This window comes from Sylvia atricapilla, chromosome 17 (assembly GCF_009819655.1).
Source record: "Sylvia atricapilla isolate bSylAtr1 chromosome 17, bSylAtr1.pri, whole genome shotgun sequence".
In the NCBI taxonomy this organism is placed as follows: domain Eukaryota; kingdom Metazoa; phylum Chordata; class Aves; order Passeriformes; family Sylviidae; genus Sylvia; species Sylvia atricapilla.
Genome location: NC_089156.1, coordinates 6,101,192 through 6,117,906, shown reverse-complemented (window position 1 = coordinate 6,117,906; position 16,715 = coordinate 6,101,192). Strand labels below are relative to the sequence as shown.

The window sequence follows — 16,715 nt, the reverse complement described above, 5'->3', positions numbered from 1 at the left end:
TTGTGAGTAATTCTAACTCACGGTCGTGCAAGTGGAGCAGCTGCTCTGTATTTTCAGTGTTCCAAATAATAGAAGAAAATTTGCATGTAGAAAAAATAGGTTTAATATCCTAACCCTTTTGTATGAAAAAGGAAAAACTATATGCAAAGCCTCAGATTTTCAAAGCAGCACAGGCTTTTTTCAGCTACTCCTTCTTGCAACCTGGTGGAAGGTCTCATGAATCAGCCTGTGATTTATGAATCCAGGAGGGCACAAAGGAGCCCCATTATAGCTGTAAAAGTCCAGGATGAAATGCCACTGATAGATGGGAATTTCATTTTGTTTGGCAGCAAGAAGAGCTCCTCTGAAATGTCAACAGCAAAGGACTCCAGACAAACTTGGTCAATGCAATGTGACTTCCTAAGATGGCAAGTTCCTAAACTGTAGCAGTTTTAGAGCCCCTTTTCTTGCATGATCAAAGCTCAGCAAAAGGACAAGAGCAAGATCTTTTTTCTAGAAAATACTTCTTTTAATCTCCAGCCCTCTGCAAATCCACTCTCAGGTTTGCAGGGTTGGGTACCATGTCTGCTTATCTGAAGGGAGAGAAGCACTTACTGCCTGAGCTAAGGCTTTCATATTTGCAAAATGATTCCAGAATCTCTCTTGGAAAGCTCTACAGAAGTGTCAGATGTTATTATGTACCTCGTTGTTCCAAATGATAAGAAGAAAATTACAGAAAGTAAGCCATCATTTTTGTGAATCAGAGCCCTCCTACTTCCTTACCACTGCTTAGCAATTTTTAAGCCAGAAAAAGGAAGGATTTATTTAAAATCACAACTGTCATGAATGATGATTCCCAACCCACACCTGGCTTTTGGAATGCTATATTTCTGAAGCTTTAGATGCATCTCTCAGCTCTTTGCAAGAAAGTTGTACAAATTCAGTGTGCCTCCAAAAAAATTATATGCTTTTAGTAGGAACAAAGACTACCAAAGAGTAATCTGGTTTAGTTCAAAAGACAATCTGAAAATGTGTCTTTTTTCTGTGTAGTTGCTAATGTGTGATTGCTTCAGATGTCAGTTTAGATCTGTTCACCTGGTTACTATCAGCACAGGATGCAGATACAAGACTGAATAACTAACCATGCCTCAGTACAAGCTAAATATATCTTGCCACTCTGGATAGCCACAGAAATTATTAATGTTCTTTTCTAAGAGCTGTGTAGTCTGTTTCATTTCATCTCTGTGTGATGATGAGTTAAACACGTCTTTAATTTAAGAGAATTTTTTTTTAATGGAGAATGTGTGGAATTGTCTCCCAGCTTCCTGCAGCTTTGAATCATGTGTATCTGAGTAGGCATGTGATTTTTATTTTACAGAATTGTACAAAAACTCTTTCTGACTCCTGATGCATTGACAGTGTACAGGTTAAATGCTGATGAATGATGTGTATTTCTGTGGCTGATCCCAAGTACATTTCCAGCTTTGTGCAAGCAGTAGATTCCCACGTGCAGGCTGTAATTATTCCCAACACCAATCAAGCCAGTGGCAGTACATGCTGGAGCCATGGCTGCTGCCATGTGAACTGATTCTTAGCACAGAACCCCACAGAATTCTTTTCCAGCATTTGTGTAATATGATCTCAGAAACATTTGCAAGTCCAGTAGGCACGCAGCTCCGCTTGGACAGAAGATAAGCTGAGAGGGAGGTGAAGTGACAGGCAGTGCTGCCAGCCTTGAACCCAACACCCCGAGTCAAGTCTTGTTTCCCCTGGGCTTTCCTTGTAGGCTGTGCATCAGCACTGGGGTGAGGGGTTTGCATCACTGTGACTCCAAATATAGCCAGCAGAGATCTGTGTGCACTCTGAGGAAGATTTGGGGAGTGTCAGGAGGAGCCTCCTCTCTTTGTGGCAGTACAGGGAGTGTAACATGAAAAGGCTGGAGCCAGACACTGCCATGCTCCCACCTCCTCTGTCTGCATCTATTCTGCTTTCAGGAAATGTACAGCCACACCTCCCAACTGTGCTGAGAATAAACACAGTAAAATCTGCTAGATACTTAAAAACACCTCATAATTATTAGTAGGTTTGGAACCTGTGAGTGTTTTTCCGAAGTTTACATTGAGCTCTAATGGGGAGAATAAAAAGAAAGAATGTAAAATCCCTGTTCCAGCTGAGCATTATTAGGCACTGTGCTGCCATGGCCCTAAACTGATGAGGGGTCTGTACTTAATCTTCACAGAGAAAGTCATGCTGGGTTTCAGTAATTAAAAAAATGTATAGATGTAACTTGCCATCTTCTGACATGTTCTGTCTAGTCCTGCTTCAAGCAGATACTTGAAGCCTGGAACAATTCCAAAGGTTAGCAGGAGTTTGATGAAAAGCACATTCAGGCTATTTTTAATTTAAGGAGAATACTTTGGGGTTTTCCTTGAAAAAGAAAACAAAGTATTCCCTTTAATTTATTAAAAAAACCTAGACCAAAACAACAACAGAAGCCCCCAAGCCTTGCCTGCTCTGCTGAGAGCCTTTGCAGCGTCTCCACTGCCCTTTGCCAGTTTGTGCTGCCAGGTCTCCTCAACACTTCAGTTATGTCCTTCACAGGACGTCTGGCCTTTTAGGCAGATGCTGCACAGGCCATTCCCTGTTCCTGCTGCAGCTCCCAGGCAGACAGAATTAACCTTGGAAACAGCTGTATGGCAGACAGAGCAGGGACTGTAACTCTCTGCTAAAATATTAGTGCTTATTTCCAGAGAACTGGAATGAACCAAACTTAGCTTTCATACGTATGAGATTAATTCTGACCTGCAGTGCATGATCCAAAATGAAATCATACAAAAATAAATACTCCAAAACCTAAAGATCATGGCTCATTGCTCCTGTCTGCAAGCTCTTGGGTCTGGCTGTTTGTTGTGCCACAAAGAGAGAGTCCCTCTGTCATTCACAATTTTTCTCTTTCCTTTTGAATCATTTTTCTGACCAGTGAAGGCTTCAGGCTTGATTCCACTCTATTTCAGCAGCTTGACTGTAATTCCAGCATCAGCTGGAGGCACATGAAGGATGTGCCAGGCTCACGGGTTTGGCCACTTGCTGCTGTGTCCCATCTCAACAGACTGAGCTCATGTTCTATATCCTCTGAAAACTTCAGACAGCACAAACTCCTCTAGAGCTGCCTGCAACTGTACTATATCCCTGTCATCCACTACTGGAAAAGATTGGCATATGGGATCAACCTGATGTAATTTAGCTGATCTTAAAATATTCAATAGCCAGAGATTGCTGAAGTAACCACTGCTGTACTCCTGATTACAGAAAATCTCTACAGGGTTTGTCCCCTTCTGCCACCACTTGTCAAACTGCAGAGCAGGCAACACTCAACTCTATTAATAGGTCTTTTGAATATGATTAATTTGGTTTTTAAGTGGGTCAGCTTCTTCCAGAATTTCTCACTTAGTTCCACTTGCAGCTGTCCATGTGTGATGCTTTGTTTTCACAGTATCATCTGAAACTCTTTCCTCATTTAACGCACTCCTGTGATTTTTTGGGTAAGGCTTTGGGTAGGAGCCTGATTCATTCCTGGGTTTTATTGGCTGCTTCTGTGTGCAGCCATATCATCAAATTGCTCTCTGTGCTATGTGTGCACGTGGCTGTGGAGCACCACAGATCCCTCCCTGACCTGCTGCTTCTCTAGTGGTACACTTACCTGCTCTGGAGGGCTCTTGAGCCAGTTCTGCAAATGGACAAGGCTTGCTGCCTATTTGGGTAGTTTTGTTTGTTTTATTTTTAATACTGTCCTAAGGTGAAATATTTTTTCATGGTTTGTCAAACAAGATTATGGATTTGACTATAAAACTATGACTCATCTCAGCCTTTGTTTTTCTTATTAAGGATGATCCTGGAGGAAAGTGCAAATGAAAATGTCAGATCTGTCATAAATAATGTAAAAATGACAGCCAGGAAGAGAGCTCTCACGGACCCTCTTTCTGTCCAGACACAGAAAAGAAATCAGTTTTGGAGGGCTGGGGCTGGGGTTTTGTGCAATTTTATCCTTCTTTTACCTTCAATGCATATTAAATGTTCACATCATCCAGGTACCTAGTCCAAATATCTAATTTTTGCCTTTTAATTTGGAGCACCATATATCATCATTCTTCATTGTTTAGTCTGGGATTAAGCATTTGAGCTTCTAGCTCCTATTCTTAGTTGATTCTATGAATGTGTTTCATCTCCCTGATATTTTATTTCTGGAAGCAGTGCTATATCCAGAGTGCAATTAAACTGGTAACTCTTTGCTCTGTGTTTTGTCTTGAAGCCAATTTTAAAGATTTAATGCCTCAAAAGAGAAAAATTATGGTGGACCAGGATGGAAAAATTAAATCCTTGACAGTTCTTCAGCACATGGTACATAAAGCTGTTGATAAAGTGTGGTTTGTTGCAGCTGATAGTGTGAGGGCACAGAAATGTGTTGCCAGTTGCAAACAGCAGATTTCAAGGTCGTGCACAAACATTGGCCTAGTGATAGGGGTGAGGTGACAATGTATTAACACACAGTGACTGCAGGCCCTGGAAACCTTGAATTTAATGTCAGTGCCTGCTGCAAAACACAGTGAGGAACTAATGAAAACAAACATTATTCTTCTAATTTTTTTTTAAGGGGGAGAATCTTACTGGGGAAAACCTTTCAAAGATGAATTCAAGCCCAATTTGTCCCACACGGGACGTGGTGTTCTTAGTATGGCAAATTCGGGACCCAACACAAACAAATCACAGTTGTAAGTAGTCATTTGCTTTTTTGTGCTTTATTGATTTCCTCTGGACATTGTGTCTCATTCTGTTAAGAAGAAAAATGATGTTTTATGAGCTCTTAAAAGTTCAGTCAAGGGAAATATTCTGTCAAGTGGTGCATATTGCAATCCAGTCTAAGAGCAAAGTGAAGCACAGGAAAAAGACCTGTAGGTTTATTATATCAGCAATAATTTGTTGTCTTTGTTGTAATGATTTGAAGTTTCTGTTTTTGTTGATGTCCCTCCCCAGTGTTACCCTTATAGTTGTTATCATTTATCACACTTCTTCACAATTTAAATTTAGCTCCATATTGTGTTTTTTGAAGGAATTAGGTGAAACATAAACTCTGTGGGAATATAACTTCTTTTTAGTCACCTGATTTTAAATAAATGGGAACAGTTCTGCTCTGTTGAAATGTGTAGACCCAGACATGGCAGAGTGTATGATCTGGGATGAGAATAACTTGGTTTCCAATGTACAAAATCAGAATGAAGACTAAAATGAGGGAAAATTTAAAGATACTGAAGTTGTAATGGCCTTTTTCATGTGTAACATTAATACTGGTGTTTGCCTGCAGTCCTTTAAAAATGTTCTGTGTCACTTTGAGCCAATTATTTATTGGTTGCTCAGTAAATATAAAAAAATGTTCTTTTATTGAGAGTCCCAGGAAAGAGTAAGAGTGTGTGTGTTTATAGTACTGTGTCTTGGCACTGAGGAGGGAGAGGGGCTCTTGGTGTTCGTGATGCTGAGTGTTCTGTTGGCTTGTAAACTTTGCAGCAGTGTGGTTTGCTTTAATTAAACACCAGGGCTTGTCTCAGGGCCTCACATTCTTAGGCTTATTTGCATTCTTAAGCCTAAGCACGTGTGGGGCAGTTTGCTGGATTGAGTTGCTGTACAACTTATTTTGGATTTGAGTGTTACTGCCATCTCTCACATGCTAAATTAGGGGAGAGTAGAGGCTTCTTTCCTCTTTTTTTAATATATATATATTTAAAAAAAAACAAGGGGGGGGGGATTCTAAAAACAGAAGTTACAGAGACCATAAGTGATGTGCCATTTTGAGTTACATCATCTGCTGCTGTAAATGTGACTGTATGTTCTCCTAAAATTTGCAAATGAAATACAAAATTCCATTATATGTAAGTCCTTAAGAGAGTGCAGCTGCCCATATTTATAAAGGTTCCCAGGCAGCACTTAGATACATCTCCTCCAGCCTTAGGAGCTCTGTGAATAGCTCTCCCCAGAGGTGACAGGCACTACAGGGCAGAGGGAGCTGGGTCTCCTCTGGAAGGTGATGCTTGAATAATGCTCAGGACTTCTCTGGGACCATCCTGAGTTATGTTAATTCTCTTGTCTTTAATTTTATTTTGACTGCAGTGACAGATGAGAAGTTTTCCCTGTATATTTGCTACTTCTCAGGGGGTTTTTATTACAATGCTACATAACTGACCATGTGATGACTTTAAGTATTGGGTATCCAGGAGTAAAGTGGTATCCCACGTAGAAGTTTGCATTCTGCACAGCATCTCAATGCTTTCCTAGGGCAAGCTACATCTTAATAGACTGGCACATTACAGCCTCTCCTATTTCCAATCATATAACTTCCTGGGGCAGTTGCTTATATGGAAAAGTGCTTTTGGAATGCTTGTATATTTTTAGCTGTCTCCTATGTAGTGTAACAGATGGAGACAGGGAGGAGAGCCAGCACTGCATGTCCAGCCAAGACAGGCCATTGTGGTCTGCAGACCACAGTGTGGAAACCTTTGTCTCATACATTTGTAGTCCAAGGCTTCCAAAGAAGCATCGAATTTTAGAGAAAAACCTTATACTAAAGGTTGCTTTGGATTAGTGTTTTAGTTCCCATGTTTAAGTTTCAAAGTACAGCCCCCAAAATTAAAAGTCTAGTTAATTACTTTCGACACTTCAAAGTATTCTTCTGGGATGTCTGTATCTGGAGCACGAGTGTGCTCTGTCCAGAGGAGAAATGGATCACTGACAGGCCAGTTTAAGGGAAGAGAAATGCAAAAAGTAAATATGCAGAACACAGGAGTTTACACTGTCAGAGACTGTTGTGTCATGTAACTTTATTTGCTGGATACAAGCTGCCCATCTTGCATGAGAAATGTTCCTCCCAAGCAGGACACACGTCTGCCTGCCCTGCAGGAGCTTCCCAGGGCCTGCTTGGCCAAGGAGGCAGATGCTCAGATTAATTCTGGACACACTGCAAGGCCCCACTCTTGGAGCACTGTTGAAGAACGTTAGTGTGATGAAAAGTGAGAAACCTAAACTCTAGAAATCCAGATGGAACCCACAAAACTGAAGAGTTGAAGGATGTTTTGTCCACGGGCCTTCCAGAGAGGAGCCAGAGAGGGAGATGGGCTTGGCTTCTTTCCCTAAGCTTTTGCAGACACTTAGTGTTTCTAAGCATTACTGGCTGTTGTTGAGGGTCAGTGGGACAATGTGGTAACTGTTATATCTTTATTCTTTCTAGCTTCATCACGTTCCGCTCTTGTGCGTATCTGGACAAGAAGCACACAGTTTTTGGAAGGTAAGTGAAGGATATTTTGGGCAGCAGCATAGCAGACATTCTCCCTTGTGTGTCTGAAGCCTTAAAGAGAAGAATCTAGTGACTCTTGTAACTGAACTGGAGCAAAATGCCAGCTCACAATCCAGCTCTCCTGGTCATGAGTACGTGGGCAGCACTGCACCAATGCCTGTGAGCAGACCCTGCCTTTTTTTTCCTCCTTCCATCACTGAAAGTTGCCTCACTTCCCTTCTGTGGGTGGCCCTCCAGGAGTCATGAGCAAAGTAATCATCGTCGTGTAATGAGCCATGTTAATATTTGTGCATGTTAATTGCTGGGACACAAGAGATTAGCTCTTCAATACTGCTTTCATCCTCTTATGAGCCATCAACTGAAAAATTAGTCATGGCAGGACTGCTCTTCATCCTGGCATAGAGCTTCTGCATAGATTAGGTCTTTTGGCCCTTCTTATTCTGTTTTATTTTGTTCTTCTTTTCTTTTCTTCCTGACAATTATCACTGGTATAAAATATGTATATTTGTGCAGACACATACAAAGATGCCATCAATGCCCAGACAATGAGAGAACTTAATTCCTTATAAAGAAGTCTCTTCTGAAAGTTTTTCAGTGAAGTCTTCACATGACAAAGATTGGGGTATTTATTGAAGAAGAAGGTACAAAATCTTTGTTATGGTTTGCTCTTCCTCTGCTGCAGGTATTTGGTATTTACCAAGTGAAGCAGAGCTGTTCTCAGACACTCCTTGTACTTGTCAGGAGTGGGAATGTTGCTTAGCCTCCTGCTTTGGGAGTTCCTGAGAATCCTACAGTCTTTTTTACTTCTAGATTTGGAGTTTTATTATTTTCATGGTTTTATTCATTTGGAAGTAGCAATGGAAAATAGAACCATGTGCTGTTTACTTTGATTGAATGTCATACAGTTGTGCTGTACAGTGGAAGTGATACGTTTAATCCATCTTCCCTGGCTGCAAGTTTTTGAGACAGAAACCACTTCATTTTAATGGCACTTTATTTTAGTGCTGCTAGTTCCAATACTGATTCTTCAATAATTGCACTCTTGGAAATGTGTTTCTTTTTTCTTTCTCAGGTTTGTCCTAGAAAAATTCAAAGTTCCCTTGTCCTTTTGTGAAAGCAGATAAATAAAGCAAACTCTAATACTACAAGCTGAGAGTCAGTATATTCCTGGAGGAGTTACCTTATCCAGATCTTAGGACTATTTCACTTAAGCTACAATTTGAGTCCACCTTGCAAAAACCCCCTCAAATCCCCTACAGTAATGCTGTTAATCTGAGCTGGCCAGCTCATCAAATAATGTCTGTGTTAGGACAGCTCAGCTGAAAATGTGCCTGGTCTTCAGTTCTGGGTGCAGCCTGGCCTCAGTGAGCATCCTGTGTAGTCCTCCAGTGTCTTTGCTGTGTTTTACCAGAATTCACCAGGAAAGAATTTGGAGAGAAGCTGAGCTTTCTGTGCTGCAGGGAGGGTGCTCCCCAAAACCTTCACACTGTGCTGAATATCTCAAGCACCTTGTGAGCAAAATAGCTCAGATGGTGTTTCACACTGTATGTTGCCCTTAGTCCAGGTGAATCTGATTAAGCATTTATAGCAGAGATTTCTGCAGTTTTAGCAAAGTCTGTCTTAATTTGTGAATTGTCTTTGCTGTAAGAGGAATCTGAGCTTAGGTGGTAGAGTGAAGAAGTGGTGCTGCTTACCTTTTTAGCTGAAATACAACGGAAAAAGTTCATTAAAAGTGTTGTTTTAGAATGATATTTGGCTTCCTGCCTGAAAACTGAGTGACATATTCATATGAACACAGAGCAGGGAAATTTTACTGTGATCTGTCTTGCATATAAATGAAGATTAATTCAAAAAAAGTAAAAATTAGGATGCTGGGATATATGTATCCCAGTCAGACTGTATTAATCTAGAAATTGAATTTCTGAATAATTGAATGTACCTACAAATTTAATAATAAAAGGTTGATGTGTGGAGCTCTTAAAATCTATATTTTGCCATCAAAATCCATCAACTGTTTTTACCTGCATTGTTTTTAAAAGTCATAAAAGCCAGAAGGTGCCAGAGATTGTACCTCTAGTAAAACTCCAACTTCAGTTTGCTATTTTAGATCCTGGGGGATTCCAGGATTTGGTGACTGTATCTGAGCTGATTATAGCACAATAATATCTGGGAAGCATATCTAGGAATAATATCTAGGTTTAAGAGCAGAATGAACCCGTGATATCAGGATTCTTTGTTTCCATCAGTGTTTAATTGTATTATTACCTGGATGCTCACTGGCCTGTTGTGACTTTCATATAGATTTGAGGATTACTTATTTCAGTTAATATAAAAACCTAAGTACTCTAATCTGAACTGTACTCTCAACTACTCCAGTGTGACTCTGGTTCATGTTAGTGTCACACAGGTATCTTGGAGAGCACAGTTTGACCTGTTTGTAATTTGTGTAGAGCTTTTCAGCAGGCTTTCCCTACTTTGGAGAACAAAAAAGAGTGAAAGGGCAACCATTCCCTACTCCTTTCTTTGTTACCTCAGTCCTGTGTGAGATGCAACATTGAGAAGTTCCTTCTCTGGAAATGCATCTCATTCACGTCCCCACTGGTTTGAAACACAATTTTTTATGTAGGGGAATCTATTAATGCCCACACCTGGACAGTGGGACAGTGAAGAGGTGATGTGCCTGCCTTGGTGCACTGCAGCTTTCACATCTCAGGAGAAAGGTGTGGCTGAGGACAGGGAAGGGCTCATCATGACTGTGCTGCCCACCTTGGCAGTGATGAGGACTCAGGTACTGAAAGGAAAGGAGATAATCTGGCATGGCTGGGGAGCAAAAACAGAGAGTGAGAGAAGAAGGCCTTCCCTTGGAGGTGTGTTGCAGGCTGCATGGATTTCCTGCTCCAACAGAGCTGCCTAGATTAAATTAGTAATTACCATTTCTAGTAATTACTATTTCTTCTGACTTAGAGAATGATGTAATTACCATGAAAACCAACTGGTGGCTTTTGTGGGCTTTTAGCTTGCTGGTAAGAGGTTTAATTTAGAAACTGAGATAATGTAAACCAACTGACATGCTTTTGCTCTGCACAGAGGGGATGAGAAGTATTTGCAGGGGGCTGCTGCCTGCAGAGGGTCCTGCCTGCTGCTGCCCTGGGCCCTGTGCCTGGGCTCTCCCTCCTACCACTGCTCCAAGCAGGGCCTCAGCTGTGCTGTGACCTGCAGGAGCTACAGGAACACTGCAGCCAAAACAGCAGATAGGCTCAGGCTTTTCTTCAGTGTATGCTTCATGAAATTTAGGTGCAAGCATATCCCATCCATGTTGTTATTATGTTTTCTGTTGCAATGGTTCACAGCTCCTGTGGATTAGAGTCCTGCAACATTTTATAAGCAGAAATAGAAACATAATCTCTGTCCCTGAGAGCTGTGTAAGTAGAAAAGAGATTGCATATAGATACAGGGGAGTTGTGACACTGACCCATTTCAACCTATATTCCACCACCTTTGGAAAAAAGAAAGCCTCAGGAAAAAAAAGAACTTGCTTCATTGATGTTTTTTGGGAGCCTGTTCCAAAGCTAAAGGCACACATTAAAAAGTGCATGTTTAAAATAGTAGTGGAAAGCAATCAACAGAAGGAAAAAATGCTTTCAGAATTTTGGATGAGATTTAGGACAAGCAGGGCATGTGGGCTTGAAAACAAGGGCATGTTGCAGATATGTGATGTGATGAAATGAAGGGCAGTTAAGGGAGCAGAGAGAAAAGTGTTGTGGTCAGAGTGGCAAAGCTGGAAACTATCTGTACAGCAGTTCTGTGTGTTTATTAGAGCATCACTTGTGTTTGTCAAGAGCTGAGAAAAAGTGGCAACTGAGACAGGAGATGAGTATGTCAGGGACAGTTTTCTCTTTTGTACGAGGCTGTACATATCTGCTAATGTGCATAACTTTTACTGCCTCTCAAGGTTTTGCTGCTCCATTCTTCAATTCTCTTGTTCCCAGAAATAATGAACAAGGTGCTTTGGGAAACCAGGGGCTTGGTCACACTGGAGGCATCAGTCAGTAGCTGACGTGCACTCAGCTTTTTCTTCTCTTCTCTTCTCCCCTTCCACAAAAGCCAGATGCTTTTGTGGAAGAGTTATTCCCTTGGATCAGTACCACTGTATTAAGTAATCCTGAACCTGTTTAATGCTTTCTACTGCAATTCTGTAGACTGGGGCAATGAAAGTAACTCCTGTCCTCTAAAGTAATTAGCTACATAAAGCAACTACCAGGCATTACCCAGTTACCCAGGTACTGTTATATAACAGTGTCTGTTTCCACTTGCAACATTCCCTGTAGGGTTTGAATCAGTGAATCCCAGTTGTTTCTAAGCTGGGAATGTTCTTGTGGTTCTTCTCCTTTAGTACATCTGAAGATCGGAGAAATTGTGTGACAGCAGAAGAGCTGATTCCGTGTAGGGCGACTGACCTAATTTTGCACATCAGAGTCTGCTCCCCAGACACTGGGATAGGAGCAAAGAGCAAGGTGGGGAAAGGAGCCAGGCCTCCCTGTGGAAGCCATGGCTGTGCTGTGCTGCAGCACACGAGCACTGGGCTGTTGGAGCTGCATGAGGGCTGCTGTCGTTTCCAAAACAGTTGTATGATCTCTGAACAGGGACCTGTGCCAAGGCAGGGAAGTCCTTTCGTGCCAGGTTCATCTGTTGAGTCTAGTTTCAATAAGCTTTTTTCCAAGTTGTTTTATTTTTTCAGCACCCTTTATTACCGTGTCTCGCCTGCTAGATTAAGCCCTTATCTAGCAGAGAGATGGAGATGTTTTGGCTGCATCCTTGTTGCACATTTGAATTGCTCACTCCATTGCAGATTGGGTGTATGCATAGAAAACATTTTGTCCTGAGTGTACGTGTTTGTGCACGTGTTGTTCTCTGTGTGGGTGTATATAAATGTATGTTCTCCTTTTTATAAAAATAACCTTCAGGGCAGAATGTGTTTACAAAAGAGCAGTTTTTCTTTCTGGTTTCTGTTTGTAGTTTAAAGCTTTCTTTAAAAAAAAAAAAAAAAAAAAAAAAAAAAAAAAAAAAAAAGTCCAGACATTGTTCTTGTATCATCTTCTGACCAGGAAACTCTTTCAGGTTGGCCCAGTGCCATCCCCAGCATTGAGAAGGCTTAATTCCTACCGTTCTTGCAAACAAAAATATGAGAAATAGGTTCATGTTTGACTGTCTCTGGGCTGCAGGGGAGATGCAGTTTTCTTTGGGGCAGCACTAACTAAAGTACAGTGAGACCTTCATTGGCATATTGCAAATGGATAGAGCCTGCTCCAGACATTTCACTTCTGCATTATGCAAAGGTTATGAAGTAAGGTTACTAGTTTACATAAACAGGAAGTAAGATTTTAATAACACATCTAAATGTGAAATGCAAAGATTTCCAGTGCTAACTTAGCCAGATTTCAAGAAAACAGAATTGCACAAAGTAAGGGCACATTTTTGTTTTCATTCCTATGCTAACAGAAAAAAATACCCTAAATGTACCTGCCTTGTCGTTCATGCTTAAATGTAATGCAACATTTATCAAGCTCCTCTAAAAATACAAGCTGTCTCAGGGTTGCTGAGCTAAATATATAGTTGAGATCATCATTTCTCTGTTCAACATCTACTGGAAGCACACAGCAAACTCTCAGTTTCTGGGTGTTCTGATGTGAATGATGTCTTGAAAGTGTCAACCTTTTCACTGTTGGGTGTCATCTGAACACCTTTTTAAACACCTGTGTCAGGTTAGGACAAAGCATGTATGACACCTTATAAAAGGAATAGAGCCAGAAGCAGTGGGAAAGGTTAAACTTGTTTATGCCCTCTCCCTTCCTTCCCATGCTGACTCCCAACTTGGCAGAAGTGACATTGCACAAGACCAGACAATGTAGTGGGAACAGTCACTGTCTGTGTCACACGTTTAGCATGTGTAAAAGGATGTGAATCTGAATTTCTGGAATCTGCATTTTCTTTTACTGAAAATTATGTACGGATTTCCTTGAATATTAGAATGATATTAAGTAGAGGCTCTTTAGAGGACTTTAAAAAATGTTTTTATGTACTGATCTGATGATCTTTTCTACATATAACTTGTATGGGCTTTTTGCTTGGGCCAAAATATGTGTTGTTGGGCAGGCGAAGAATCCCAAAAACTCCTCTGGTGTGTTGGTTGCTGTGAGGGATGCCAGTTCATGGGCTTTGACACATTATATCTCATCAAACTGATCTTAGTGCTGCACTGTAGCATCATGAGATTTGACAATAACAACATGTAACATTTCAAGGGCCTGCCTGTACCTTGTCTCTCTTAGATCAGAGGAAAGCTTGCAAAAGCTTTTACAGTTTGGAATATTCAATTTCTTTTGCATCCAGGTCTGACTGTTAGTGTGTAGTTCAGTTTTTACTGGATGGGTGATGTTTGCAATCAGATCTTGTTCTTTTTGAATGGTAGTTTTTAGTGGTGAGATACCAACCTCAGCCAGGCCTGACCCTGACAAAGCTCCCAAGTGCTCCCTGAACAAAAGTGACTCATAGATTATTTCCTGTCCCTTTGGTCAGAGCTCTCTCCTCTGAGCTGGTGGTTTGTATTGAAATTAATTTTTATTTTTTGTCAGGATTGCAGCAGTGACTTTATAAAGACAAAAACATAAATTGAGAGCTGACTGTGCTGACAGTGACACAGAGATACTCTGTGAAAAATCTTGGAGAGTGCAAGTAAGGGAAAAGGAAGCAATTTTCCATTTGAGATACAAGAAGTGAAGAAGAAAAGAGAATGACATGCTCTGCAGGCATAACAACTTTGTCTTCTTCCCCCTTAGTGCTTTACAGTCATGTCAAAAATAGACTATTTAGGTCGTTTACTGATGACCTGTGAATGCCATGTCTATCACGGCCTTTCAAAATGTACAAGTGACAAAATATTACCAATAAAGTTTAATTAGCAGAGCAACTGAAGATCTGGTAGCATCAGTCAAATGCATTAGGGCTAATATTGTGGGAGGTCTAGCTATGGGCTAAAGGATTACTCAGCTGAGATTGCCAGTGCACAGCTGATCTGGCCACTTCAAATTATCAGAAACCTAATTAAATGAAAACATACAAGCAGATAATGAGTGAGCTGTTGGCTAGAAAATCCTCTGATATTAAATCAGAAGTTTCCTTTGGGGCAGTTAAAATACAGCAACTATATCTTGGGCTGGGTGTTAATCAGTGTTATAAGTGAATCTGATATTGGCCTGGAGAGAGATTTTAAAATTGAGTTTTTGTTATGAACTTTCCAAAGTTCATACAGGGTCCTGAAGCCATGTGCAGCCTCCCGCAGTCTGCTCCCTCCAGTCAGAAATGACTGAGGCTGTTCTAGCCTGCATCCATGGCTTTTAATTGCACCTAAAAGTCACAGCCTGATTACAGAATATCAGCAGGCCCCTGGGGAATAAAGTTTGGAGCAGCAGTGAAAGATGAGCCATCACAGCTGTGCTGGGGCAGGTGTGAGAACACCCTCTGTGTGTTCATTCTCTGTGGCGGGGTCTGTCCTGTGGCTTGTGGTTACAGCCTGTCCCAGCCCACGGGGTGGCACTGAGGGCACTGGGGAGTGCTGTACAAAGTGTGTTTCTCCATTGGATCGGCTGAGACCGTGGCAGCTGAGAGTCAGAGGCCTCTCCTGGTGCTGCCCAGGCAGACTCTGCCATGCTGGCACTGGACAGATGCCTTTGAGGGGGAAATACCCTGGTGTGAGTGTATAAAGTCTACAAAGGTGACTGTAATACCATTTGTGTTTTGGTCAAGGCATTGCTTTGATATGAAAGCAGAGTTAGGTGATAAAATGCTCCACATATTCCACCAGTTTGGTATCCTTTTTCCCCACCAGCTTCATTTAATTAGATTTTCCCCCACTTCATTTGCCCATCCCTTGCCAGCCTCCTCGTGCTGGTGCTGCAGTCCCAGGAACAATGGGCTTCAAAACAGTTGCCTTCCTGTGGAAGTTGGGGAATTGCTGGCTCTTGGCTTGTCCTGTCCCATGGGCAGCCCTGGACTCCTCAGTGGCCAATTCCTGCCTCTGCTTCTGATCTCCTGGCCCCATACTCCCCTGGCTCCTAGAGCAGTGTTTGAGAATTATGGCTGCTTCTCATTGTCCCACAGCTGTAAATATGGGCTGTATTTTTGGTTCCTGGCCATGTGGCTTGGCTCTATTAAAACAGATGTTGTCCAGCTACAGCCTCCTTTGCTAATGGATGTGGATCACTTGGCATCAACAGCCTGTCTTCCTCTTTATTTACTGCTCTTCTAAGAATAGCTGTTTTCAAATTTAATTGTGGATGGTGGAGTGGATAAAAGTGTTGAATACCCTGGGATCAAGAGCTGATCCCAGAGGGACCCCTCTGAAAACATACTGACTCAGTGGTTCCTGTTTAAAATTAGATTTTGACACCTGTCAGCCAATTTTTTATTTAATGTGTACTGTATTCACTTTATATCATTCTGGTTCCTCCATCAAAATATCAGCCGCCTTCCAGAAGTCTGTTCCATGGACACTGTTATCCCTGTTAACCACATCTGTTGTCTCAAAGATAGAAGGTTGTTTGACAGACACTGTTTTCCACAAAACCTTGTTGATTGCTGTTACTTATTTCCTTTCTTTATTAATCATGTCCTGTCTCCACTATTCCATTATTTTGCTGGGATAAATGACAGGATGACAGGATTATAATTATCTGGGTTTCCCCATTTATCCTTTCTAAATATGCTTTTCTAGAATGTTCCCATTGTTCCACACTTTTTTTGAAAATAAACATGCAACAGTCCAGAAAGCCTTCAGCCTTAAACATTTTCAAGAGTTTGGATATGTTGAGTTGAAAAGTGAGAATCCAGGGATCTAAGGCCCTTCTAGGTGAAAACTGCTTTGAGAAGTGTCCTGTCCTTTCCCTGAGGCTGTGACTTGCTGCTCTGCTGCCTTCCCAGAGCCCTCATGAGCTCACAGTCTTGATGTTCTTGTGGAGGAATCCTGTGCTTTCAGTGTTAATGCAGAGAGCTCTGCCACCGCCCTGCCGTGCTGCTGTAGTTACCATTCTCTTCCTGATAACACTCCTAGGTCTCATACACAATGTAAAAACAAAGAAGAAAAGACTTGTTCTTCATCTGTCTGGTTTGTGTGGCTTCCAGGTTTTGGGCTTTGCTTTGCCTCTGAGTGTTGGACTTTTCCATGTTCTGTTTAATTTTAAATTCAAATCTGATATTTGAGGAAAAAAATCTTATCTTCCACACTGAATGACATTATCTTAGGTCTTCTAAACACAGTTGCTAATTCCCCTCTCCCCAAACAGGATGATTTAAAAATCTGCCAGAGTAATGGGCATAATGAGATATATTAAAGGTAAGGGTG

General features: G+C 41.4%; 1 protein-coding gene and 1 long non-coding RNA gene across 3 annotated transcripts in view; one reads left to right on the top strand and one right to left on the bottom strand.

Annotated features, from left to right (window-relative positions):
• LOC136368921 (uncharacterized) overlaps positions 1 to 16,715 on the bottom strand; it is a 36,878-nt gene that overhangs the window by 3,481 nt on the left and 16,682 nt on the right. The window lies entirely within an intron of this gene.
• The window catches only part of PPIL2 (peptidylprolyl isomerase like 2), a 68,236-nt gene that overhangs the window by 47,572 nt on the left and 3,949 nt on the right, over positions 1 to 16,715 (top strand). For both annotated transcript variants that reach the window (XM_066331394.1, XM_066331393.1), the window contains 2 exons: positions 4,631 to 4,748; positions 7,253 to 7,309. In XM_066331394.1, coding sequence (XP_066187491.1) covers positions 4,631 to 4,748; positions 7,253 to 7,309 — 175 coding nt within the window. The remainder of the gene's footprint in view (positions 1 to 4,630; positions 4,749 to 7,252; positions 7,310 to 16,715) is intronic.